Below are 26,947 nucleotides of genomic sequence, written 5' to 3'. Positions count from 1 at the left end.
TTCTGTCTTTCACTGTTCAAATAAACCTACCATTAAAGTTATAGACTGATCATTTCTTTGTCAGTGGGCAAACGTACAAAATCAGCAGGGGATCAAATACTTTTTTCCCTGACTGTATTCCTATTTATTTTAGTCTATACTTTATAACAGTGCATGTAAACCATAGTTGAAAACAGTATAGTGTTCATAAATAGTTTTAGACATAAAATAAGGGAATGCCAAATAAAGTACAATAACATTATAGCCTTTCTTGCCAGCACTAAAGTTTGCTATAAAAAACGTTTTGATTGTGACTTTGAATCAATATTTAATGAAAATGTAATAGACAGTATGGGTATGTCCTAATATAAGGGCAGACCTTTATGAGAATAACAGGAGCTCACCTTAGTTCCACTCTGGCCCTCGTTTCCAGGCACGCCAGGCATACCCTGGAAACAAAGACAGAGTATGTAGCTTACTCTATATGACAGAACACGATCACAATGCCCCGTGTGTTATGCATTACAATTGCATTCAATATATTGATGAAAGACAGACAGGTCAGTGACCTTCCCATCTAACGCAGCTAACATACTGTATATGGTTCACGGATGGTTTTGTTTTCTTTCTTCTGAGAGTCTGGATTATTCACATGTCAAATGTCTTTCCTCTGAGCTTCGCTGGCTCTATCAGACAGTGGGTTTAATAGCTTTCACAGGATGTTGTAAAAACAAACACAAATACCGCCCTAATGAAGAGAACAGTGGTACTAGATAGCATTGGGTATCACAATGAATGGACAGGCCGAATGCGGCTTGAAACCTCATTGCATTTATAATTCATCAGAGAGATTGTTGTACCAATCTATATAACATACAATATGTGTGTGTTAACCCTTGGCAATCTCTTCATAACATGTTGATTGATTTTATATGAATAACTGGTTGACCCCTAACAAGGATAGACCTAATAGTAGAAATAGGTTTGTTGTCCAAAAAATATACTTCCTAAAGTTTGTATAGAAGAATATACACAACTTCATGTGGACCTATAAGTGTTCTCTGCACACAATAGTTTTCCCACTAATCAGTCATTTCAACATGGAAAATGTATCTGGGACACCTCCAGAGTCTCATTCCGACAAAGCCTCAGACCTCAAAGCTCTTAAAGCCACAGTGTATCCTTTGGTTTAAACGAATAGCAACACAGTCCCAAAAATAGTACTCATTGAAAACAGCAATAGGTGTTTCCAATGCTTGAGGATATGTTCCATGAAGTGGAATGGCTGCATTCCATTTCCATGAAAGCTTGCCAATTTTGTCTGACCACTCAGTGTCAGAAATCAGGAGTTTAAAAGAAGAAGCATGTACGTAGTGAACAAATATGCCATGTTTATGGAAGTACTAAATAAGGACTACTGCAGTTAGTGATACCAAATATCTCTGATAATTCACTGTGGTGTAACCCTGTGAACGATGAGACCAAAAGGAGACTATTGCGTACAGGCCAAAGGTCAGTTGATACATCATATTTAAGTAGTCCCAGAGATGACTGTATATCCTTTTTCAAGTATGATCTACATTCATGGCTGTACGCGTATTATCTATTGAAAACATTTCCTCCTCTTCAAAGACTTTCGACAGACACATCTCTGTCACACTTCAAACAAAGAATGACGTTGAAGGTTAAGGATATGGATATGGGTGACATAGCAGGTCCTTAGGTAGCGGTTGGCGGCAAACGTAGAATAACCAACAATGTCAAATCCCAAGCAGGGATTGTCACATCCTAAGACAAATTCTGCATATTCCATTACACCTCACAGCATAATCTGATCTATGTTTGGTAGTTGAGAGACAATATTTGTTGTTAATGGACAAATGTGAAAAGTGCCTGGCGTTTAAAACCCTCCTGGGGACATAAATGGTCGTAAATAGTAAATCTGTTAGTTTGTGAATGTTTAGTTGAGTAAATAAACAGTTTATAATTGTTGAGCATATCCAACAAAACTACCTTGAAATGCCTCTTTAGTCAGTTTTTCATGATAAACGGGTACAGATGTTTGGAAAACGGCAGAGACTTTATCTTGAGGGGATTGTAAAGGAACATGGAAACATGGAAAATAACTCATCAAAAATCCTCCTATGCTGCAAATATATTAAAAGCTGTTCCCCAGACGAGGCTATTGACAATTAGCCACTTCAGTTAAGACACCATGAAAATCTATTTACGTATCATATAAGACAGGGAATCAGATAAGCCAAAGCTTATTTATGTGTTAAACAGCAAAGATGTTCTTGGAATAGGCAGAGTAGTACATCATGGTCAACTGTAGTATGTTACATGTATTCTTGGATCATTGATGGGAGTATGGGGGAGATGAATGGAGTTCATCTATGAACAAGTTGTGACTGTGAGGCTTATTATGGCTCATTGGAGGCACAAATGATTTCATATCATTTTCTTCCAATGGAATTCATAAACAATGTTGCACATCAAAGAGTTGCCTAGCTATGGAAGTTTCCTTCTCTTTACATTGTGTTATACTCATTAAAAATGTGACGGCAAAGAACACCCTTTCAATTCCAAATACTAAATACCTAAATAAGGACCTCTAACCGATTTTTGTCATCTTCAAACCGTTATGTGCAATGCTTAAATCCTGCTAAATGCTAACATGCAGGTTTTGCAATACTGTATCCATCTGCTGCAGAGGAGGCTGGTGGAAGGAGTTATAGGAGGGCAGGTTCATTGTAATGGCTGGAATGGAATTAATGGAACAGTATCAAACACATGGAAACCACATGTTTTACTCATTTTTTACATTTTTGTCATTTAGCAGACACTCTTATCCAGAGTGACTTATAGTAGTGAAGGCATACATTTCATTTCATGCATTTTTTTTTTTTTTGTACTGGCCCCCCGTGGGAATCGAACCCACAACCCTGGCATTGCACACACCATGCTGGCGTTGCAAACACCATGCTCTACCAACTGAGCCACAGGGAAAACCAACTCCATTCCATATATGTCATTCCAACCATGACAATAAGCCTGTCTTCCTGTAGCTCCTCCAAACAGCCTTCTCTAATCTGTTGGCATCTATCTGTTGGCTTTGGATAGGGCCTGAAAGTGGTTTTGGAGGGCCAATAGGGTGTGCTCATCCATCTAATCTAAAAACACAAATGACTCAAGGTGATGTCTTTCGGATACAACACTCTTGACTCTCATTGGTTATTCAAAATCCCATGACACTTGTCTCAAGAGTAAGGCTGATAACCCAATCCTTTTCCCCATGCCATTATCAACACATCAGGTAAAATAAGAATTAAATAAGTACCTAAATAGAAAAAATATAGAAAAAAGTCTCAAATTACAATACTTTTTAGACACTAGCTTTGAGGGGGTTACAGGCAGATACAACTATTGTGTTATTTAGTCCATAAAGACATTGGCTCATTGGATGTTCTGGCAAACCAAATGGCTTACAGCCCTGTGGAGCAACTGACTCATCTAGAACATTGTAGTTCCACCACTCGGCTCGTGTGGCCAAATCTGCAGAACTCCCAAGACTAATGGGGATGCACTTGTGTAAAACTCTTTTTCAGATGTATTATTCTGTCCCCAAATGACTACAAAATGACTACATGAAGTCACCAAAGTATTGCCATAATAGGGTTTATATCCTGGGATGAACTAGAGGGAAACCACTCCAAATTTACTAGCTGTCAGAAATACTGTCGTGATCCATGATGTCGGCTGTGATTCAAGTAGCTCCAGATGACCGAGTCTGTTTTGGATATCCCCTGCTAAAGTCAAGGAACTCATTTTATTTGAGGGGGCGGAGGGCATTCTGGCATTGTTCATATTTCATAGAAACCCAAGCATACAAGAAAGTAGACCGTCTAGAGTGCATAGAATGTAGATTATAATCCATGGTTATAGAAAGAATAGAAATGTCCATGACTTACAGGATGGCCCTCTCTTCCGTCTAGACCAGGGATGCCGGCTGCTCCAACCTCTCCCTATTGATGAAAATAATGCATCAGAATATCATAAACACAGACATCCTGCTTGATGATTCAGTGTCCTGGCTACAGGTACAGTTCAAAAGAGATAGCAGCACCCCACCATGAATTTGCTCATTGGATACTGTTGAATCTATCTTTGTTACATAAAGTTAACAGCAGAGGTTGCAGGTAGCCCAGCGGTTAACAGTGTTGGGCCAGTAACCGAAAGGTCGCCGGTTTGGATCCCCAAGCCAACTGGGTGAAAAATCTGCCGATGTGCCCTTGAGCAAGGCACTTAGCTGTAAGTCACTCTGGATAAGAGTGTCTGTAAAATGAGGTGTTAAATAAGGTGTCTGTACAGTGTCAGCTCTACATGTAACCCAGCTTGTCAAGCCATGATGAGGTGTTAAGTAAGGTGTCTGTACAGTATCAGCTCTACATGTACAGTAACCCAGCTTGTCAAGCCATTATTTGTAACCAAATGGCAATCTAAAAACATCCAATGAGACACTACTTGTTCTATTTTCCACAGTGTAGAAGGGAAGAAATCAACTGTGAACATTTTGGAAGGTTCTACATGTGGAAGAAAAAATCATATAAATCCAGAAGTTATAACGCAGACACAACCACCTAGATGGTGATGAACTGCCGTTAAGATAATGAAAACCATGTGTCAGAAAAGCCTGAGCTGAGTAAGAACACAAGGAAACAATGGTGCTAACCCCCTTATAGATCACAATGTGTGCTAACAGCAATAATATATTTCCACTGTTGGGGAACTGCCAGACAATAGCAGCGTAACCCTTTGGTGGCTCAGTTCAGACCGACTACGACAAGTCAACCTTATGGTCAATTTTGTCAAACATCAATCCCATCCATCAGTGAGTTAACTCACTTTGTTTAGTCACATTGAAAACTAACCTTTTGACCGATTTGTCCTGGGACTCCGTTCTTTCCATCCCTTCCAGGTAAACCCTGAGTTGAAGAATGGGAGAAAGAGAGATTTTTTCAAACTTAAAGCCATGTCAGTTCCTAGTTTGAGACCAGAGTATCTATATTGTACATACTGGTACTCCTGGATGTCCTGCTGGCCCAGAGAATCCCCTGGCTCCCTTTTCTCCCTGAAATCGTCAAATCAAGATCAAGATTACCAAGATTGATAGTTAGTATTTAGTCTTTTATTAGGATCCCCTTTAGCTGCTGCCAAGGCAGCCGCTACTCGTCCTAGGGTCCATACCGGAACCAAACAACACGTCACAACAAAACAGTCTATATCATCAATAAAACAATACATCACACAATACCTTGGGTACTATACAAATTCACCCTTATCCATCATTACAAATGTACAAATATAAAATGTACAATATTACAACAATATAATACTACAGTATATTGGCCAGAGGTCAATATACTGTATACATTTGTCAATATGTTTGTCAACTTGAAAGCATAAGCAAGTGGCCAGTTAACTACTACCTAACCTATGCTGTTTACTTGGCAACTAATGTACAAACCGTGTGGTTAATAACAGTATTGGGATATTCTTACCACTTGGCCATCTTTGCCGGCAAGTCCTGATCCCCCTGAAAGACCCATAGAGCCCTGGGAAAGATATTAAAGATACTAGAAGTTTAATAACAAGTTATTACCATGCAACGCCCCTTGCCTACCTTTCTCTGAAAAAATTAGATTAAGATGAACAGTGAAATGCTTACTTATGGGCCCTTCCCAACAATGCAGAGAAATAGAGAAATAATAAAAAAGTAATAACACATAATAATAACAGTAACAATAAATAAAGTACAGAGTCAATGTCTATGTTCCTTATAATCTACAAATGTTTCATGTTCTTTTTAATTTCCTTTGACCTGCTCTCATAGAATACAAGGTGTATTGTTTTATTAGATGTGGGATTCATGACATTCAGTTTACTAGCTGTTTTTTTCCATTTAAGACTGTTCTATTAGGATAGTTCCGAGAGTGTATTTATCACTATGGATTACCAATAGCTTTCTTTTCTGTTGATAATTTGACCAAAATAATTAATCAATACAACATATGTCATCTGCCCAGGATGTAAGACATTTAGGGAGATGGATTACTGATTATATACAAATTAATTGAAAAACCTGGCTGATAATGTGCATGCAAAAAGTTGATATTATATAGAGATGTATACATTTGATAACCTCATTCAGTGAAACCAGTGTTATGGTGTACCTTTTCACCTGCTTGACCCAATGGCCCAGGTAATCCCGGAACCCCTCTTTCACCCTGAAAAGATACGAGATTTATACATAAAATGTGTGTCTGATAAAAGTGATTGTAGATTATTAGAAGTAGCTTTGATCAGTTGGTTGGAATACAAGCATTGGTTATAATGCTTCAAACGGGTCTTCTACAGTGTCATAAATAATGGCAAATCGATAAAAAGTCATACTAATGCCCTTTTTTGACCTTCCTACCGAATCACCAGGCCGTCCTTGTTCTCCCTTGTTGCCATCAACCCCGCGTCGCCCCTGAAAGAGAGAATAGAAAGAGCAGCTCCATTGATTTAACATCAAAAACACTACTCTGATCAAAACATAATTTGTTTTAAAATTCAGCTGATACCTCTGTCCCAGTTGGACCCTGTGGTCCAGGAATCCCTCGGTTACCAGGAACACCCTTCAATTTAAAAAGAGGAGAGATGAGAATTCATGAGATATTTACCCTTTTTATTAATGTTGCTCATAGATAAAACACATTAATCAGCTGTGTTTTCAATTAAATTAGTCTCACTTAAAGCGGCAATCAGCAGTTAAACATTAAGAAAGCGTGCTCCCAGCCTGTGTTTCACGACAACGTTGAGGAATGGGGCTGGAGAAACGTAACCACGCTCTAATTTGTAGACAGCTATGGATGCAAGGACTGACCATCCATTATATCAAAATTAAGGGTAACAATTTACTATGACTACACAGCCATAAAGCATTCTTTATACATCTATAAGCATTTCATGAATGTGTTATAACACGTCCCAAATGCATTATTAATTAAAGGTTAATGAAATATATTCATAGCATAACTATAGAGCATATCTATAGCGCCTTCATGTCTTCCTAGTCCAGTGTGGATCACTTGGTAGAGCACAGCACTTACAACGCCAGGGTTGTGGGTTCGACTCCCATAGGGGACCAGTATGAAAATGTATGTACTCACTACTGTAAGTCGTTCTGGATAAGAGAGTCTGCTAAATGTAAAAAACTGTAAATGCTAAAGCTCATATTTAGGTATCTTTATAGATGTGTCATAGGGTGGACTTTAGCTTTCATAGTTACATTTTCATTGACCTATGCATGCTCTCACAAATGATTGACCTTAATTGATGGCATGTGCGTGCTGTGACTTTCTGTACTTAATTAACCACCCTCCTCCTGTGATTGGAGCATCCCTTAAACTACTGTCTCTCTTTCATTGTGGTCCACACCCTCTGCTTCCTTTATAACCTGTGGTGCACCTGTGTTTGAGGTCGAGCGCGGTTAGTAAAATATGCAAGTTGTTGGTCCAAACTACAAAGGTTTGAGCTGCGTAGGTGTGGTTGAAGCTAGCCCATAGTGGCGTTCGTCCTAAAAAACAGTTTTCCCTGCGTTCAGGGTTGTCGTCTATCGTTAGTTTTTTTGTAGTTCTTGCTCCAAGTGCCACACCCCGTGCTCCCCCATGCTCGTGATGATGGTGGCTTCGCCAGGTAGATTTGTTGTGATTAAATAATTGACAACGTAATTTATTTGCTCTTATGGACAGTAATGTGGTTGTAGTCCTATGCATTATTATTGTCTAAGTAGTGTGCAAGCCACCATCTGGGTATTTATTGATTGATGATCGTTGTGATACTGGCTTGAAGAAAGAAGATTGTAATAAAATAGATTTTTTTTATGGTGTTGTCTGGTCAATTGCATTGCTAATGACCCAACTCATAACATTTGGGCTCCCGAGTGGCGCAGCGGTCTAAGGCACTGCATCTCAGTGCAAGTGGCATCACTACAGTCACTTTTTCCACATTTTGTCACATTACAGCCTTAAATTGTTTTTTCCCCCTCATCAATCCACACAATACCATATTATGATAAAGCAAATACAGGTTTAAAACATTTTTTGTACATTTATAAAAAATGTAAAACAGAAATAAACTCAGCAAAAAAAGAAACATCCCTTTTTCAGGACCCTGTCTTTCAAAGATAATTCGTAAAAATCCAAATAACTTCACAGATCTTCATTGTAAAGGGTTTAACCACTGTTTCCCATGCTTGTTCAATGAACCATAAGCAATTAATGAACATGCACCTGTGTCGTTAAGACACTAACAGCTTACAAACGGTAGGCAATTAAGTTCAAAGTTATGAAAACTTAGGGCACTGAAGAGGCCTTTCTACTGACTCTGAAAAACACCAAAAGAAAGATGCCCAGGGTCCCTGCTCATCTGTGTGAACGCGCCTTAGGCATGCTGCAAGGAGGCATGAGGACTGCAGATGTGGCCAGTGCAATAAATTGCAAAGTCAGTACTGTGAGACGCCTAAGACAGTGCTACAGGGAGACAGGACGGAGAGGCTGATTGTCCTCGCAGTGGCAGACCACATGTAACAACACCTGCACAGGATCGGTAAATCCGAATATCACACCTGCGGGACCAGGTACAGGATGGCAACAACAACTGCCCGAGTTACACCAGGAACGCACAATCCCTCCATCAGTGCTCAGACTGTCCGCAATAGGCTGAGAGAGGCTGGACTGAGGACTTGTAGGCCTGTTGTAAGGCAGGTCCTCACCAGACATCACTGGCAACAACGTCACCTATGGGCACAAACCCACCGTCGCTGGACCAGACAAGACTGGCAAAAAATGCTCTTCACTGACGAGTCGCGGTTTTGTCTCACCAGGGGTGATGGTCAGATTCGCGTTTATCGTGAAAGAATGAGCGTTACACCGAGTCCTGTACTCTGGAGTGGGATCAATTTGGAGGTGGAGCGTCCGTCATGGTCTGGGGCGGTGTGTAACGCGCATTCCTTCACGAATGAGTGTTACACACAGCATCATCGGACTGAGCTTGTTGTCATTTCAGGCAATCTCAATGCTGTGCGTTACAGGGAAGCCATCCTCCTCCCTCAGGTGGTACCCTTCCTGCAGGCTCATCCTGACATGACCCTCCAGCATGACAATGCCACCAGCCATACTGCTCATTCTGTGCGTGATTTCCTGCAAGACAGGAATGTCAGTGATCTGCCATGGCCAGCGAAGAGCCCGGATCTCAATCCCATTGAGCACGTCTGGGACCTGTTGGATCGGAGGGTGAGGGCTAGGGCCATTCCCCCCAGAAATGTCTGGGAACTTGCAGGTGCCTTGGTGGAAGAGTGGGGTAACATCTCACAGCAAGAACTGGCAAATCTGGTGCAGTCCATGAGGAGGAGATGAACTGCAGTACTTAATACAGTTTGTGGCCACACCAGGTACTGACTGTTACTTTTGATTTTGACCCCCACCCCCCCCCCTTTGTTCAGGGACACATTATTCAATTTCTGTTAGTCACATGTCTGTGGAACTTGTTCAGTTTATGTCTCAGTTGTTGAATCTTGTTATGTTCATACAAATATTTACCCGTTAAGTTTGCTGAAAATAAACGCAGTTGACAGTGAGAGGACATTTATTTTTTTGCTGAGTTTACTTTATTTCCGTACATATTTGCTATGAGACTCGAAATTGCGTTCAGGTGCATCCTGTTTCCATTGAACATCCTTGAGATGTTTCTTCAACTTGATTGGAGTCCACCTGTGATAAATTCAATTGATTGGACATGATTTGGAAAGGCACACACCAGTCTATATAAGGTCCCAAAGTTGACAGTGCTTGTCAGACCAAAAACCAAGCCATGAGATAGAAGGAATTGTCCATAGAGATCCGAGACAGGATTGTGTCTAGGCACAGTTCTGGGAAAGGGTAACAAAAAATGTCTGCTGCATTTAAGGTCCCCAAGAACACAGTTGCCTCCATCATTCTTAAATGGAAGAAGTTTGGAACCATCAAAACTCTTCATGGAGCTGGCTGCCTGGCAAACTGAGCAATCGGGGGAAAAGGGTCTTGCTCAGGGAGGTGACCAAGAACCTGATGGTCACTCTGACAGAGCTCCAGAGTTCCTCTGCGGAGATGGGAGAACCTTCCAGAAAGACAACCATGTCACGTCCTGACCAGCAGAGGGAGTAGTTGTTTAGTATTTGGTCAGGACGTGGCAGAAGTTGTGTGTTGTATGTAGTTTCTAGTTGTTCTGTTTCTGTGTTAGTCTGTGTGACTCCAGATCAGGAACAGCTGGATATCTTTGTTCCTGATTGGGAGTCATATATTAGGTGTGTGTTTTTCTCTTGGGGTTGTGGGTTGTTTTATTTTACACTGCTAGATTTATGTATAGCCTGTAAAACTGTCACCTTTTCATTCGTGTTTATTGTTTTGTCCGTGTACATCATAATTTATTAAAAATGATGTTGAGCACGCAATCCACTGCGTATTGGTCTGATAATGATTTATCCTTGTCTTCAGAAGAGGAAGAATGTGACAAACCATCTCTGCAGCACTCACCAATCAGGCCTTTATGGTAGAGTGGCCAGACGGAAGCCACTCCTCAGTATAAGGCACATGACAGCCTTTCTTGGAGTTTGCCAAAAGGCACTCACAGACCATGAAAAACAAGATTCTCTGGTCTGATGAAACCAAGATTGAACCCTTTGGACTGAATTCCAAGCATCAGATCTAGAGGAAACCAGGCACCGCTCATCACCTGGCCAATACCATCCCTACGGTGAAGCATGGTGGTGGCAGCATCATGCTGTGGGAATGTTTTATGTTTTTCAGCAGCCGGGACTGGGAGTCTAGTCAGGATTGAGGAAAAGGTGAACGAAGCAAAGAGATCCTTGATGAAAACCTGCACCAGAGCGCTCAGGACCTCAGACTGGGGCGAAGGTTCACCTTCCAACAGGACAACGACCCTAAGCACAATGCAGCCAAGACAACGCAGGAGTGGTTTTGGGACAGTCTCTGAATGTCCTTGAGTGGCCCAATCAGAGCCTGGACTTGAACCTGATCAAACATCTCTGGAGAGACCTGAAAATAGCTGTGCAGCGATTCTCCCCATCCAACCTGACAGAGCTTGAGAGGATCTGCAGAGAAGAGTGGGAGAAATTCCCCAAATACAGGTGTGCCAAGCTTCATACCAAGAAGACTGTTGGTGGTTGACGATATCCCTCTAGTGATGTGGGGGCTCATCTTTGGCAAGGTGGGTGGGGATATATCCTGCCTGTTTGGCAGGGTCACAGGGTCACAGTGTCTCCTGACCCCTCCTGTCTCAGCCTCCAGTATTTATGCTGCAATAGTTTATGTGTCGGGGGGCTAGGGTCAGTTTGTAATATCTGGAGTATTTCTCCTGTCTTCATGTGTGAATTTAAGTATGCCCCCTCTAATTCTCTCTCTCTCTCTTTATCTCTCTCTTTCTCTCTCTTTCTCTCGGAGGACCTGAGCCCTAGGACCATGCCTCAGGACTACCTGGCCTGATGACTCCTTGCTGTCCCCAGTCCACCTGATCATGCTGCTGCTCCAGTTTCAACTGTTCTGCCTGTGGCTATGGAACCCTGACCTGTTCACTGGACGTGCTACCTTGTCCCGGGCATGCTGTATTGGACTCTCTCTCTACCGCACCTTCTGTCTCTAACTCTGAATGATCGGCTATGAAAAGCCAACTGACATTTACTCTTGAGGTGCTGACCTGTTGCACCCTCTACAACCACTGTGATTATTATTATCTGACCCTGCTGGTCATCTATGAACGTTTGAACATCTTGGCAATGTTCTTTAATAATCTCCACCCGGCACAGCCAGAAGAGGACTGGCCACCCCTCATAGCCCTTGTTCCTCTCTAGGTTTCGTCCTAGGTTTCGGCCTTTGTAGGGAGTTTTTCCTAGCCACCGTACTTCTACATCAGCATTGCTTGCTGTTTGGGGTTTTAGGCTGGGTTTCTGTACAGCCCTTTGTGACATCGGCTGATGTAAAAAGGGCTTTATAAGTGCATTTGATTGCTTGTAATCGCTGCGCAAAGTACTGAGTAAAGCGTCTGAATACTAACGTAAATGTGATATTTGAGTGTTCATTTTTTTATGCGGAAAAACGGATTCTGCTTTGTCATTATGGGGTATTGTGTGTCGATTGATGAGGGGAAAAAACGATTTAATCCATTTTAGAATAAGGCTGTAACGTAACAAAATCTGTAAAAAGTCAAGGGGTCTGAATACTTTCCGAAGGCACTGTATTTCATTAACCTTTAATGTGGTTGGGACCTGTTATAACATGTTCCTGAAAAGCTTATATATGTGTAAAGAATGCTTTATGGCTATATAGTGTTGGGTTCGGATTTCTTGACTTATGAAATCATGAAATATACTTATTCATGTCACTGAGGGAGAGAGTGGAATGTATAATGATTACATTCTGTCAGGATGTGTTATTGTTAGCCTTCAGGGATCCTATGGGAGGAGGACAGACACAGTCTGGTACCAGTCACCATGACAGCAGTGATTTTGGTAGGATTGAGCACTTTGGGGCAGAGGTCCGGTCAGATGAAGTGAGGAATAACAGATATCACTAAGGTTCTGTCTAGCAACAGAGATGCATTGGCTGTTCAGATGTGTAGGAGGAGACTCAGCATAGGAGAAAGAGTTAAATATCAGTGCTTGTGTGAATATGTTTTTTGTCTAATGCAGCTGTATTGACCCAATGGGCGAATAAACTTGGTTTAAGCTTTCATAGTGTCCATCGAGTTCTTACTCTGATAATTACAACCTAACAATAGTCAAAGTAAATGTTACCAAATTATAGTTTTAACCAATACAGACTATACAGTGTTTGTTTACAAACATTGGTGTAAAACAAGGTAATATTTTGGGTTCTGATGGGGTACGACAGTTTAACTAAGCTCATGACGCATTTCTAAGTTATATTCTTCAAGAATCAATGTATACATATCATTAATTTCTATGTCCAAATATGGATGTAGCTACTGCAGATTGCCCCTTCAAAACTTTAAAACAACTTTTAAAACCTTCATACATACACACTTTATAAGCCTTCATTAGCCCTTTATAAGGCCTATATAGATGCTTCAGAAGTCATTCATAATCAAATGCCATATGAAGGGTGCCAAAAGGGTTTTGATAGATTTGACAAAACAGATGTAAGGACCTTTTATATCACTCTTTTTGTAGTATGACTTTGCTTATAAAGGACTCGTAAGACCTCTATGTAGGGATTATTAAAGCTCTAAAAAGCCTTTATAAGTTGAAACATGTTTCTGGTATACTTAAGTCAAGGTAGTTGGTATCCTGTAAAAGTCAAGGTTATAAGGTTATGGGTAAACTATGCCTTTGTCCTCACAGCAGGCCAACCAAAATCTATATGAGGACATGACCTCCAGCCAGCTTTCAATTGGAATCTGTTGAAAAATGCTAATCAGTTTAATCAAACATCAGGCAATTTATTTTCTCCAAATCTTATTCCTACATGGCCATGAAAGAGGGTGAACCCCTTTTTCCATCGCTTTTAGGAGGCGTACTTTTATCCTCGTGAGAGTGGTGAGCACCACCGCCAAGCACTATACACTTCATAATTTTACGTCAAGAGAGCATATGAAACTCATTAATGAATTAGCGCTCATACTGCTGCTTTGCAGCTGTTGTGGGAAACTTGAGCCTCTGCCCTAGATATGAAGTACTACATAGGTAGCAATTTACAATTCACACTACCTGTTAGCTACAATATAGTTCCATGCTGCATTTTACTTGATTTTAATATCATAAACTGGCACAGGAAAGGTATGCTCTTTTTTTGTTTTTTGACATCTGCATGTCTATATTCAACATAAGAAAAAATTGTCAGGAGAAAAGTATGCTTTCTGAGTGTAGATAAGTTTCTGCATAGATCATAGATCTTTGTATGATGGTAAACTCGATTACTGTACAGGATATGGTTCCAGTTCTGTAAGTCCTTTCATACTTCCACACCCATACTTGATTACCCTACAAGTGGGCACCATTTGTTTATTCAACTGTAAGTGTGTCGACAAATTCATTGGGGAAAATTTGAGGACTGTGCAATTAAGATAATTATTCAATTCTATTTAATGACTCAAACCACTAGAGGATATTTACTGGGAACTAAAATATTCTCAGTTGCTACGGATTTGCAATAAAACAGCCCCCATATTTTGGGATAAACCCAAATGTAACATCTGCCCCAACTTCAGTGGGAGGATAAAATGTAGGAGGATGATATGTACGGCTTTCATTGTTATGTAGCGTAGGGTTTGAACTAAACTAATATCTTTCCTCTGGTTACAAAGGAAAGACTTCACAAGATATTTATGAAAGACAGTCTCTCATCACTTTATGGCACTTTGGAGGAACATTTGCTCCAATAATGCAATGCCAGTATTTAAAGGCCACAACATGTTCACAAAGAATTCATCTTTGTATTGTAAACTGGTCTACACTTCTCGTGACCTCAGTCATCAGTAGAGATTAGTATCGAGTGCAAGTTGAACACCCCACACAGACCAATGTACGGTCCTTCCAACCATAAAGCATTTCAAAGCCTCTAATGGAAAAAGCTAGGAAAATATAGGACTTCAAAATGTCATCCGAACAGCGAGTTGATAAAGAGTTCATTGATAGACAACAATGAACAAATTGAGTTCATCAAAATTAGGGAAACAATGGGTATTTTGTCCCTGATATAGTTTAGGCAGAAAATGACACAATAGACTTTGTTACATGACTATTTACATGAATAATGATGATATTCAAAATTGAATTTATATGTCACTTTGGGAAAACATTACTGAGTCATTACGGGGTGGTTTTCCGGACACAGATTCAGACTATCGGCGCCTTCTGGCCTTCCGGCACCGACAGAGATGGCCACCTCGCTTCGCGTTCCTAGGAAACTATGCAGTATTTTGTTTTTTTTATGTGTTATTTCTTACATTGTTACCCCAGATAAAATCTAAGATTATTACATAAAGTCGGAAGGAACTATTGGATATAAGAGCAACGTCAACTCACCAACATTATGACCAGGAATACAACTTTCCCGAAGCGGATCCTCTGTTTGGCCTACCACCCAGGACAATGGATCGGATCCCAGCCGGCGACCCAAAACAACGGCGCTGTAGAAGGGGCAGACGGAGCGGTCTTCTGGTCAGGCTCCGTAGACGGGCACATCACGCACCGCTCCCGAGCATACTACTCGCCAATGTCCAGTCTCTTGACAACAAGGTAGATGAAATCCGAGCAAGGGTAGCATTCCAGAGAGACATCCAAGACTGTAACGTTCTTTGTTTCACGGAAACATGGCTCACTCAAGACACGCTATCTGAGTCGGTACAGCCACCTGGTTTCTTCACGCATCGCGCCGAAAGAAACAAGATTCTCTGGTAAGAAGAAGGGCGGGGGTGTATGCCTTATGATTAACGAGACGTGGTGTGATCATAACAACATACAGGAGCTCAAGTCCTTTTGTTCACCTGACTTAGAATTCCTCACAATCAAATGCCGACTGCATTATCTACCAAGAGAATTCTCTTCGATCACAATCACAGTCGTGTATATTCCCCCCCAAGCAGACACATCGACGGCCCTGAAAGAACTTCATTGGACTCTATGTAAACTGGAAACCACATATCCTGAGGCTGCATTTATTGTAGCCGGGGATTTTAACAAGGCTAATCTGAAAACAAAGCTCCTCAAATTCTATCAGCATATCGATTGTGCTACCAGGGCTGGCAAAACCCTAGACCACTGTTATTCTAACTTCCGCAACGCACATAAGCCCCTCCCCCGCCCTCCCTTCGGAAAAGCTGACCACGACTCCATTTTGTTGCTCCCAGCTTATAGACAGAAAATAAAACAGGAAGCACCCGCGCTCAGATCTGTTCAACGCTGGTCCGACCAATCGGATTCCACGCTTCAAGATTGCTTCGATCACGTGGACTGGGATATGTTCCGCATTGCGGCGAACAACAACATTGACGAATACGCTGATTCGGTGTGCGAGATTATTAACAAGTGCATCGGTGATGTTGTACCCACAGCGTCTATTAAAACATTCCCCAACCAGAAACCGTGGATTGATGGCAGCATTCGCGCAAAACTGAACGCACGAACCATTGCTTTTAATCAGGGCAAGGTGACCGGAAACATGACCGAATACAAACAGTGTAGCTATTCCCTCCGCAAGGCAATCAAACAAGCTAAGCATCAGTACAGAGACAAAGTGGAGTCGCAATTCAACGGCTCAGACACGAGAGGTATGTGGCAGGGTCTACAGTCAATCACGGACTACAAAAGAAAAACCAGCCCCGTCACGGATCACGATGCCTTGCTCTCAGACAGACGAAACAACTTTTTTGCTCACTTTGAGGACAATACAGTGCCACTGACACGACCCGCTACCAAAACCTGCGGGCTCTCCTTCACTGTAGCCAACATGAGTAAAACATTTAAACGTGTTAACCCTCGCAGGGCTGCAGGCCCAGACGGCATCCGCGGCCGTGTCCTCAGAGCATGCGCAGACCAGCTGTCTAGGGTGTTTTTACAGACATATTCAATCAATCCTTATCCCAGTCTGCTGTCCCCACATGCTTCAAGAGGGCCACCATTGTTCCTGTTCCCAAGAAAGCTAAGGTAACTGAGCTAAATGACTACCGCCCTGTAGCACTCACTTCCGTCATCATGAAGTGCTTTGAGAGACTAGTCAAGGACCATATCACCTCCACCCTACCTGACACCCTAGACCCACTCCAATTTGCTTACCGCCCCAATAGGTCCACAGACGACGCAATTGCCATCACACTGCACACTGCCCTAACCCATTTGGACAAGAGGAATACCTATGTAAGAATGCTGTTAATCGATTACAGCTCAGCATTTAACACCATAGTATCCTCCAAACTCGTCATTAAGCTCGAGACCCCACCCTGTGCAACTGGGTCCTGGACTTCCTGACGGGCCGCCCCCAGGTGGTGAGGATAGGTAACAACATCTCCACCCCGCTGATCCTCAACACTGGTCCCCACAAGGGTGCGTTCTCAGCCCTCTCCTGTACTCCCTGTTCACCCACAACTGCGTGGCCATGCACGCCTCCAACTCAATCATCAAGTTTGCAGACAACACTACAGTGGTAGGCTTGATTACCAACAACGATGAGACGGCCTACAGGGAGGAGGTGAGGGCCCTCGAAGTGTGGTGTCAGGAAAATAACCTCACACTCAACGTCAACAAAACAAAGGAGATGATCGTGGACTTCAGGAAACAGCAGAGGGAGCAGCCCCCTATCTACATTGACGGGACAGAAGTGGAGAGGGTGGAGAGTTTTAAGTTCCTCGGCGTACACATCACGGACAAACTGAAATGGTCCACCCACACAGACAGTGTGGTGAAGAAGGCGCAGCAGCGCCTCTTCAACCTCAGGAGGCTGAAGAAATTCGGCTTGTCACCAAAAACACACAAACTTTTACAGATGCACAATCGAGGGCTGTATTACCGCCTGGTACGGCAGCTGCTCCGCCCATAACCGGAAGGCTCTCCAGAGGGTAGTGAGGTCTGCACAACGCATCACCGGGTACAAACTACCTTCCCTCCAGGACACCTACACCACTCGATGTCACAGGAAGGCCAAAAGGATCATCAAGGACAACAACCACCCGAGCCACTACCTATTCTCCCCGCTTTCATCCAAAAGGCGAGGTCAGTACAGGTGCATCAAAGCGGGGACCGAGAGACTGAAAAACAGCTTCTATCTCAAGGCCATCACACTGTTAAACAGCCATCACTAACATTGAGTGGCTGCTGCCAACATACTGACTCAACTCCAGCCACTCTAATAATGGAAAAATTTATGTAATCAATTCATCACTAGCCACTTTATATAATGTTTACATAGCCTACATTACTCATCTCATATGTATATACTGTACGCTATACCATCTACTGCATCTTGCCATCTTGATGTAATTAAATGTATCACTAGCCACTTTAAACAATGCCACTTTATACAATGTTCTCATACCCTACATTACTCATCTCATATGTATATACTGTACGCTATACTATCTACTGCATCTTGCCATCTTGATGTAATGTATCACTAGCCACTTTAAACAATGCTGCTTTATATGTTTCATAGCCTAGATTACTCATCTCATATGTATATACTGTACCCTTACCATCTACTGCATCTTGCCTATGCCGTTCGGCCATCACTCATTTATATATTTTTATGTACATATTCGTATTCATTCCTTTACACTTGTGTGTATAAGGTAATTGTTGTGGAATTGTTAGGTTATATTACTTGTTAGATATTACTGCATTGTCGGAACTAGAAGCACAAGCATTTCGCTACACTTGCATTGACATCTGCTAACCATGGTTATGTGACAAATACATTTGAATTTGATTTGATTTGATTTGACTAGAAATAACTTTTAATGTAGATTCTCCATTGAGCTTGCTTTTTAGTCCAACACTAGGTTTAATCTGTGTCCGGGAAATTGCCCCTACAAGTTCAAAGTGATAGTAGAGCTGGGACAAGCAAACAAGCAATATCAGCAAACATGCCAGATGTTTTCAGTTACTGAATTTCAAGGTTCTTATGTAAGCATTCATACAGACATTCTTACCTCCTGCTTAACAGTTTCAGTGAAATCTGACTCATACCACAAAAAAAAATAAAAATGCCAAACCGCTAATGCACAAACGCCTACTAAAAAATCTACTGCTTCTGTAAGATTTATCCTGTTACAGTGACAGTCCCCTGCGAGGTAACATGTACTGTACTGTTTCATGGAAACAACGACCATGCGTCCTCTTAAACATTTTTGACACTAGGTTAGAGAGACATTCACCTTTACAAATTACATGACAGATTCTTCTCTTTTCCTTTCTGTTTGATGTTAGAGAGCATCTCAGGGAGGACTTGCTCCATGACTATCTTCATGGTCTGTTTCATAATCGTTATGTTCTGACTATAAGCCACTTAACATGTAATCAGGTGAAAATCCAATATGCTTTAGCATCTTCAGTGGCAACCAGATCATTATATCAAAGTCTACACTTAGAAAAAAAGGGTTCCAAAAGGGTTCTTCGGCTGTCCACATAGGAGAACCCTTTTTGGTTCCAGGAATAACTTTTAGGGTTTCATGTAGAACCCTCTGTGGAAAGGGTCCTACATGGAACGCAAAAGGGTTCTACGTGGAACCAAAAAGGGTTATTCAAAGGGTTATCCTATAGGGACAGCCGAAGAACCCTTTTTGGTTCTAGATAGCACCTTTTTTCTAAGTCTACTCTCTGCAGATTTATGTATGTTAGAAACTGTGGCAGCAGTGATTACTTACATTTGAGTACAATCTAGTCTAGAAATAGTAGATCTGGGCCTGTATCCACAAAGCGTCTCAAAGTAGGAGTGCTGATCAAGGATATGTCCATTTCATCTTAATCTTTATGATCAGCGCTCCTACTCTGAGACACTTTGTGGATACGGGACCTGGACTTATTAAGCATATTTAACACAAAGCTTTACTGAAAATAATGAAATATGATCTCCATCTGGCCCGCCTCATGTGCCCAGTCATCACACTGGCAGGAGTCATAAAGTTTCTCCTGCCACCCAGTAGGGAGAAAAAGCCTTTAGAGTTAAGTACCAGGTACTGTACTTAACACTCAGACATTAACCTCTTTTCCCTTTCCTTTTAAGCATGTGAAAAATGCCCTGAAATCCCTGGAAGGTAAATCCTGTTGGAGAAAGGGTACTATTAGCACCACCATGTATTCTACCCCGGGTGCCTATGACATGGGCGTCAATTAAGGCAGCCCCCTGCACCTGATTCAGAGGGGTTGGGTTAAACGTAGAAGACACGTTTTGGTTGGATGCATTCAGTTGTGCAACTGACTAGGTATCCCCTTTCACCCTTTCTTTCCAAGTGTGCTCTTTAACCGTTACAACATTAAAGGGAATTCTCTTGACATCCAAAACATCCAACTGGCATCCAACTGATTTGAATGGCCATTCAGCAATGTCCCGAATAGCAATTAATCCATTTCGATTCATTTATTTTCTTCAAAAGTGTTGGATTCTGATGGGTGTTGAGTGAGTGGATGTTTGTATATTAAACTATGTAGTACTCACAGGCTTACCATCAGCACCAGCAGGACCAGCTTGACCTGGGTTCCCCATTGTTCCTGCTTCCCCCTGACAGAGAACACAGCATGTTATTGACTGGACCATTTTGATCTTTAAACAATACCATTGCACCACTCATGAAACCGCTGAACTACTCAGAAGCTGTTTGTCTATTGCATGCTGCAAAGCAGCACCGATTTGGTTTTAAAACATGTTCTTTGTGAGGAGCATCAAACAGAAATGCTTTTTACCTTTCCTGGAAAAGACCTTTCAAGGCTTTACAGACTTTATCAGTACGAAAGATCATTCTGAGTTCATGTCTCAGCAGGACATTTTGAGCTTTACTTGATTCAAGATGCCCTTTGTTACAATTCCTGGTAATATGTCAGCCCCATAGGAGGCTGGTGGGAGGATATATAGGAGGACGGGCTCATTGTAATGGCTGGAAGGGAGTAAATTGAATAGTAAGAAACACATAACAATTATGGAAACAGCATGTTTAACTCCATTCCATTGATTCCATTGATTCCATCCCAGCCATTACAATGAGCCCATCCTCCTACAGCTCCTGTAGCTCCTCCCACCAGTTTCCGCTGATCCAGCCCAAAAGATCCATCTGCGAACCAGCCATGCTTGTAGACTTCTGGATGTATTATTAAAACCTTTAAGAGCAATCTTTTCCTGTTGAAAAACTGGATTTGTACCCATGCGTGACTATGGCCTTATAAACACAAACATGCCTGCAACCTTGTGCACTTTTACAGAATAAAAGGACCTGTTGCTGTGGTAATATTGCTTAAAGGTGAAATGTTTTAGTTTAAGTTTTAACATCTTATAAATTCTTTGGCATATGCTCTATGAACAATTAAATGTGTCACACAGCACTTTATTTTTGTGGCCCATTTAAGGAAACTTTCTTTTGCCTAGGAGCCAGTCTGTTTCTACTTTTAGTCAACTTGTCATTCTCTTGTAACTAGTCCCTTTTTCAATGGTTAGTTATTTCCATCAATAAAGACGTTGGGAAAGGTCTTATTGATAACATCTTCCAACCACAACCCAATCACATGCATTGCTGTCACAGTGACGTACTGTAGGCACAAAGCCACATCCGTTTGAACCGCATCTTTCTATTTGGCTGTACGTTCACGTCTTGGATGAATTGGTCATGCAAGTTGTGGGGAGACAAAACAATTTATGTCAGAAAACTGTTCAAAAGTGAAACGCTTTCAGAAGTGTATTTGATTTGCACAGCACCGTGTCCTGATGGAAGGAGTTGACACCTGATTTAGAAACTGGCAAGCGCTGTGATGTAACCCTTCTGACTGACCTTCATTCCTTGAAGACCAGGAGGTCCGGGAGGACAGGTACATGGTTCTGGAGTGGGGTCCACGTCTATGTCACCAGGGCCATTGGCGCACTGGAATAAACAAGAAACACGCACACCATTCACTAATGGCACGTAGCCCTTTCCAGCGGCTAAATGACCAAATCGCCTTCTAGTGGCCTCATGGGTGGAAAGTTATTCATATTTTTCCTAATTTCATAATTAATCAAGATGATTAAAAAAACAGCCAAAAATCCAGTGTTCCAATGTCAAACTTTTTTTTCTCTTATTTCTTCTGTTACGTATATAAAGTGTAATATTGGGATGCAAACTCAAAATTGAATACATTTCAACTCTATATCTGACATGGTACAGGTGTCTTCTTTTTTTAAGCCCAGAACCATGTGTGTGAGGTGTGTACTTTTCTTTCAAAGTAGATTACCAAGAAACACTCTGCCTACTGCAGTAAAAGGTTTTAATAGTGATCACTAAGCCATAGTCTTGTCATATGGAAGACATACGAGCAATTAATCAATGATATGTCTGATTTCCTGCTAACAGACACTCAGACAACTGAAGCCAAGGGAGTGCATTCAGTTCAGGTCTCTTAGCAGCCGTATCATTTAGCATTTGGCAGCCTAGTAGCATTCACACAGCAGACACTTCCAGCAAAATGACTTTGCAAACATAGTTCTAGAGACAAAGGGCTATATTACATGTTTATAGCAAGAGACAAAAAACCTTGACTGCATATTAGTACAAATATGTTTGCTTGCTTGACGCAAGGGAAAAATATTACTTTGGACTTACCCTGAAATTCATAAAATGTAACTATAGGTATGTTCAACATAACGTCATTACCATGTGATTACTTTTTCATTACCGGTAGCCTAGCGGTTAAGAGTGTTGGGCCAGTAACCGAAAGGTCGCTGGTGCAAATTGTCAAGCCGGCAAGGTGGTAAAAATCTGACGTTTTGCCCTTGAGCAAGGCAGTTAACCCCCAACAACAACTGCTCCCTGGACACCTATGATGTGGACGTCGATTACAGAAGCCCCCCGCACTTCTCTGATTCAGAGGGGTTTGGTTAAATGCGGAAGACACATTCCGATCGAATGCATTCAGTTGTGCAATTGACTAGGTATCCCCTTTCCCTTCCCTATTACAACATTGTAACTATAGTTAGTGCTGTGTAGTTACCTGGGTATAAGGGAAACTTAAAAGATAACTCCACCCAAAAACTATCTTTTACTTTGTTTCATGAGTCCTTTGTTGAGATAGTCCCAAAATCTGTTGCATGTCAGCAACCACATTTTCAAGATACAGTATAACAGTATATATAACTTTCAAAATACAGTAATACAGCCAGTATTTTGCATTATATGATGGTGTGTATTGCATCATATAATTGCTGGCATGCAAAACAAATTGGGATTATATCAACAATGGACTAATAAAACCAATACCAAAAGATAGAATGTTGGGTGGAATTTTCTTTTAAGGTAAAGATTTACCTATACATTGCACAACCCCTAGCAGATTGGTGATGGCAGGTAGCCTAGTGGTTAGAGCGTTGGGCCAGTAACCGAAAGGTTGCTAGATCAAATCCCTGAGCTCACAAGGTAAAAATCTGTTGTTCTGCCCCTGAACATGGCAGTTTACCCACTGTCATTGTAAATAAGAATTTGTTCTTAACTGACTTGCCTAGTTGAATAAAGGTTACATAAAAAAGGGACACTGCGAAAGACCATTAAATAATGTGTAGTCTTACCTCTTGCGATGAAAATTAAACTGGGGTTTACTTTGTAAGCAAGCAAAGCCATCAGCCAAAATACATACCTTTCCGTCCTGGAAATAAAAGGAGCGAGATTATGTCATGGAAGCGCCTGGAACCTGTAATCTCACACTAATAGACCAATTTGTTAAGACAATAACACTGGTTGAAGGTAAATGAGACACTGAAAGACATGCAGGGAGAGAGAGAGAGAGAGAGAGAGAGATGCTGGCATGTGTTTTCAGTGCCTCTCTCTCCCTCTCTTTTTGTTTCTCCCAAACTGATATCCAGAAACCACATATGCAAAGCAATGGTCTGGCATCGTGGGTTAGTAGTGAAAGCAATAGCCAAGCCAATGCAGCATTTGGCCACTGCTTCACAAACAGATTTGATGTCAGACGGTAAAATAACAGTGAGAGCAATGTGCATGTGGCAAGCAGAGGTAAAGGCGCTCCACCACAGCACAGTAGAAAGCAGGATGAGGTCAAACAAGTGATACGTGTAATAATCTATAAAACACGGGTCATATATCGTGAATCATATTCCTAGTACCATATGATTCAATGCACAACTGAAAGAGGAGAAAGAAGAAAGAAAAAGTAACGTTTTTTTGACAAATTTCAACAGATTTCAAAATGAACATGGTATGGATTTTCCCCGATACTAAGTCATGGTGGTGGTATGGTGGTATACAGTATAGTGGTGCATTGTGATCACAAACAGGAAAATATGTGATCCCTTGAAAAATGATGTTTGGTTTTAATGTGGCACATTTATTACAAGGACAGATCCAAAAAGGTGGTTGTACTCACAACTCCAGGTATTTCACAGGCAGTCTCACGGTTGTTCTGCTCGGGGTCGCAGTAGATCCTGAGTTTCATAATCTCAAACTGTTAAAGATAAAGGAATTATCATGAGGTCGGGGAAAAAGCATTTCAACACTAACAAGTGGCTACTTTATCTTGATAACAGTTTTATAACAATTCATGAAAAGTAATAAGTCCCTCTCATCACCATACCAGGAGGTTATTTCTATAGACTTAAGTGACACCTTCATTATATTTACGATACCTTGTAAGGATTTACTTGCAGGTCATTTTCAAGTTTTATGGGTTGAAAACAAATCCAGCGACATTCTGGTTGCACGTCTCAAATTAGCTTGGACAAAAGTTGTTAATTTTAACACACATCATTATGATTGATTGCAGGTTGAGGATGTTTGGCACAGCACACCAAGTATCAACATGGCCAAATAAAGCAAAGACTAAATAAGATGTAGAGGGCAGAGAGGTTCTTCGTGGCAAGAATTTCTAATCCACTGAGGTCAATATGTTTTAGAGGAAAATACAGAATCTTGACTCTTCACATCCTACTTTTAAACAGTTAGACCAATAGCCGCTTAAATGTGATCCAATGTACAGATGTAGGATGTTAGTTTGATCACAATGTTGAAGGAGAACTTTGCAAAACTTGTGGTATATTTTAGGTTTTAAAAGGCTTCTAAAATGTGTAATTTCCCTCACAAAAAATTCATCAACCCCTACAAAAATGCCCATTAATTGTAATCCACATAATAATTCACATTTCCTGTTGCAGAAGGATTATTTTCTTGTTGTAGCAAACTGGCTCAAATTAAGATCCTACGTCTGTAGACGACAGTTGTCTTGCTCAAAGAAGCACAAATGCATGTTATTGGTTCTGAAAATGTTGTCTCCGGATACTTACTGGTACAGTTGTCTCTTTGCTGACATACTTTCCGATCTGGGTCTTCCCATTAATGAAGATACCAACAGGAGGTTCCAATGGCATGGTTTCAATTTCCAGGTCATCAACATACAGGGTAACATCCTGCTCAGTGACCAGTAGGCGAAGCTGGTGCCAGTTCTCATCAAATAGTTTCTATTTGACAAGAAAAGAGGATAAAGAATGATTATATATACAAAGGTCAACAAGGTCTAGGAGAATTTAGCAACTGGCCTACTAGAGAGTGCAATGGCTATTAAATTGTTGGGCAATCACAAAACATTGATAGAAAGAACAATGGAGAAACAAAGAATAAAGACAGCCTCAGCTTTAGAAGATCAGTTTCTTTTCTTTTTTGTTAAAATCACTAATCCATATGGTCAAAACATAAGAAATCAAAGGCTGTGTTTAGACAGGCACCTCAATACAGATATTTTTGAACTAATTAGTATTTTGACCAATAACATCATATATGTTTACATCAGATATCTTTTAGAGCTGATCTGATTGGTCAAAAGACCAACTAGTGAAAACAATATCAGAATTGGTCTGCCTGTCTAAAGGCAGACCAAGACATTTACCTCAGGCATGTCAAGAAGCCATTGTAAAGTAGGCTTCGGCTAGCACATGGCCAGTAGGAAAACGTTGGATGATTTCAAATAGTCTGATATGGTGAATGATCTCCAAGAAGTTTGATTATCTAACCATATTGAATCATTCTTTCAATTCACTACATTCCATTCTCCTCAAATGTCACAGTCTTCAATCCCCCACATCCCAGTCCTTAGAAAGCTGGTTATTTTCTGGAAAATGCTTCTTTGGAATGTAATGTAGTTTGTTGTAATATCGTTAGTGTGTGCAGTAATAAATCCTATCACTGTTTTATGAGGACTCTCTGTGTTTCATGGACTGTAGAGACTGTACATCTGCCTCGGAGATTTTCATGATGATTGCCAGTTCTGGTGAGAAATGAATTAATGACTTAGCCAGACTATTTTTGTTTCTCTTTTCCAAATTTGAGGTTTTATAAATGCCACAAACAGGTCATGATTTTACATTGTCATTAAGGCTTGGTACAGATGTATCATCTTAATCACTCTTTTGTTGCTGAGAATTTCACTGTTTCACAGGAAATGCACATGAGCTTCGTGATTTAAAAAAATTAATTGAAAACCTGCACTAACCGATGGTTATAGTAACAGTATTCCACTTTACATGTAGCCTCATTTTGGCCCGCTAATAGCCTAACCACCGATCAAGCAACATTATGGATTAAACGTTCAAATCCTGTTGCTGCAGTATTATTTTGCTGTGACAATACAAGTCAAATCAAATCAAATTGAATGTCAAATGTGCTGAATATAACCGGTGTAGACTTTACAATGAAATGCTTACTTATGAGCCCTTTGCCAACAATGCAGAGTTAAAGTGTAAGAACAATAGCTAATAAAAATAGAAAATAGTAACACAACAAATAACAATAACGACTCTATACACAAGGAGTAACAGTACCGAGTCAATGTGCAGGGGTATGAGGTAGTTGAGGTAATATTCTCATGTACGGTACCACGCAAAAGTTTGGACACACCTACTCATTCAAGGGTTTTTCTTTGTCTTGATGCAAAGCTGTCATCTTTGAAGAATCTCAAATATAAAATATATTTTGATTTGTTTAACACTTTTTCTGGTTACTACATGATTTCATATGTGTTATTTCATACTTTTGATGTATTCACTATTAGTAGAAAATAGTAAAAATAAAGAAAAACCCTTGAATGAGTAGGTGTATCCAAACGTTTGACTGGTACTGTAGGTAGGAGTAAAAGTGACTAGGCAATCAGGATAGATAATAAAAAGAGTACTAATAAACA

At 41.0% G+C, this 26,947-nt stretch overlaps 1 protein-coding gene across 5 annotated transcripts in view; it reads right to left on the bottom strand.

Annotated features, from left to right (window-relative positions):
* The window catches only part of col21a1 (collagen, type XXI, alpha 1), a 59,003-nt gene that overhangs the window by 18,220 nt on the left and 13,836 nt on the right, over positions 1-26,947 (bottom strand). For 4 of the 5 annotated variants that reach the window (XR_006762549.1, XM_014180146.2, XM_014180147.2 and 1 more), the window contains 13 exons: positions 25,059-25,232; positions 24,146-24,223; positions 23,399-23,407; positions 21,565-21,654; positions 20,244-20,306; positions 6,606-6,659; positions 6,458-6,511; positions 6,213-6,266; positions 5,541-5,594; positions 5,057-5,110; positions 4,911-4,964; positions 3,951-4,004; positions 384-428 (listed from right to left, as the gene is read on the bottom strand). Coding sequence is in view for 4 of the 5 variants with exons in the window: in XM_014180146.2 (XP_014035621.2) it covers positions 384-428; positions 3,951-4,004; positions 4,911-4,964; positions 5,057-5,110; positions 5,541-5,594; positions 6,213-6,266; positions 6,458-6,511; positions 6,606-6,659; positions 20,244-20,306; positions 21,565-21,654; positions 23,399-23,407; positions 24,146-24,223; positions 25,059-25,232 (837 nt within the window). In the remaining variant the exon portion in view is untranslated. The remainder of the gene's footprint in view (positions 1-383; positions 429-3,950; positions 4,005-4,910; positions 4,965-5,056; positions 5,111-5,540; positions 5,595-6,212; positions 6,267-6,457; positions 6,512-6,605; positions 6,660-20,243; positions 20,307-21,564; positions 21,655-23,398; positions 23,408-24,145; positions 24,224-25,058; positions 25,233-26,947) is intronic. The other variant, XM_014180148.2, reaches the window with a different exon arrangement.

This window comes from Salmo salar, chromosome ssa28 (assembly GCF_905237065.1).
Source record: "Salmo salar chromosome ssa28, Ssal_v3.1, whole genome shotgun sequence".
Taxonomy (NCBI): domain Eukaryota; kingdom Metazoa; phylum Chordata; class Actinopteri; order Salmoniformes; family Salmonidae; genus Salmo; species Salmo salar.
This window is presented reverse-complemented; position numbering and strand designations above follow the sequence as displayed.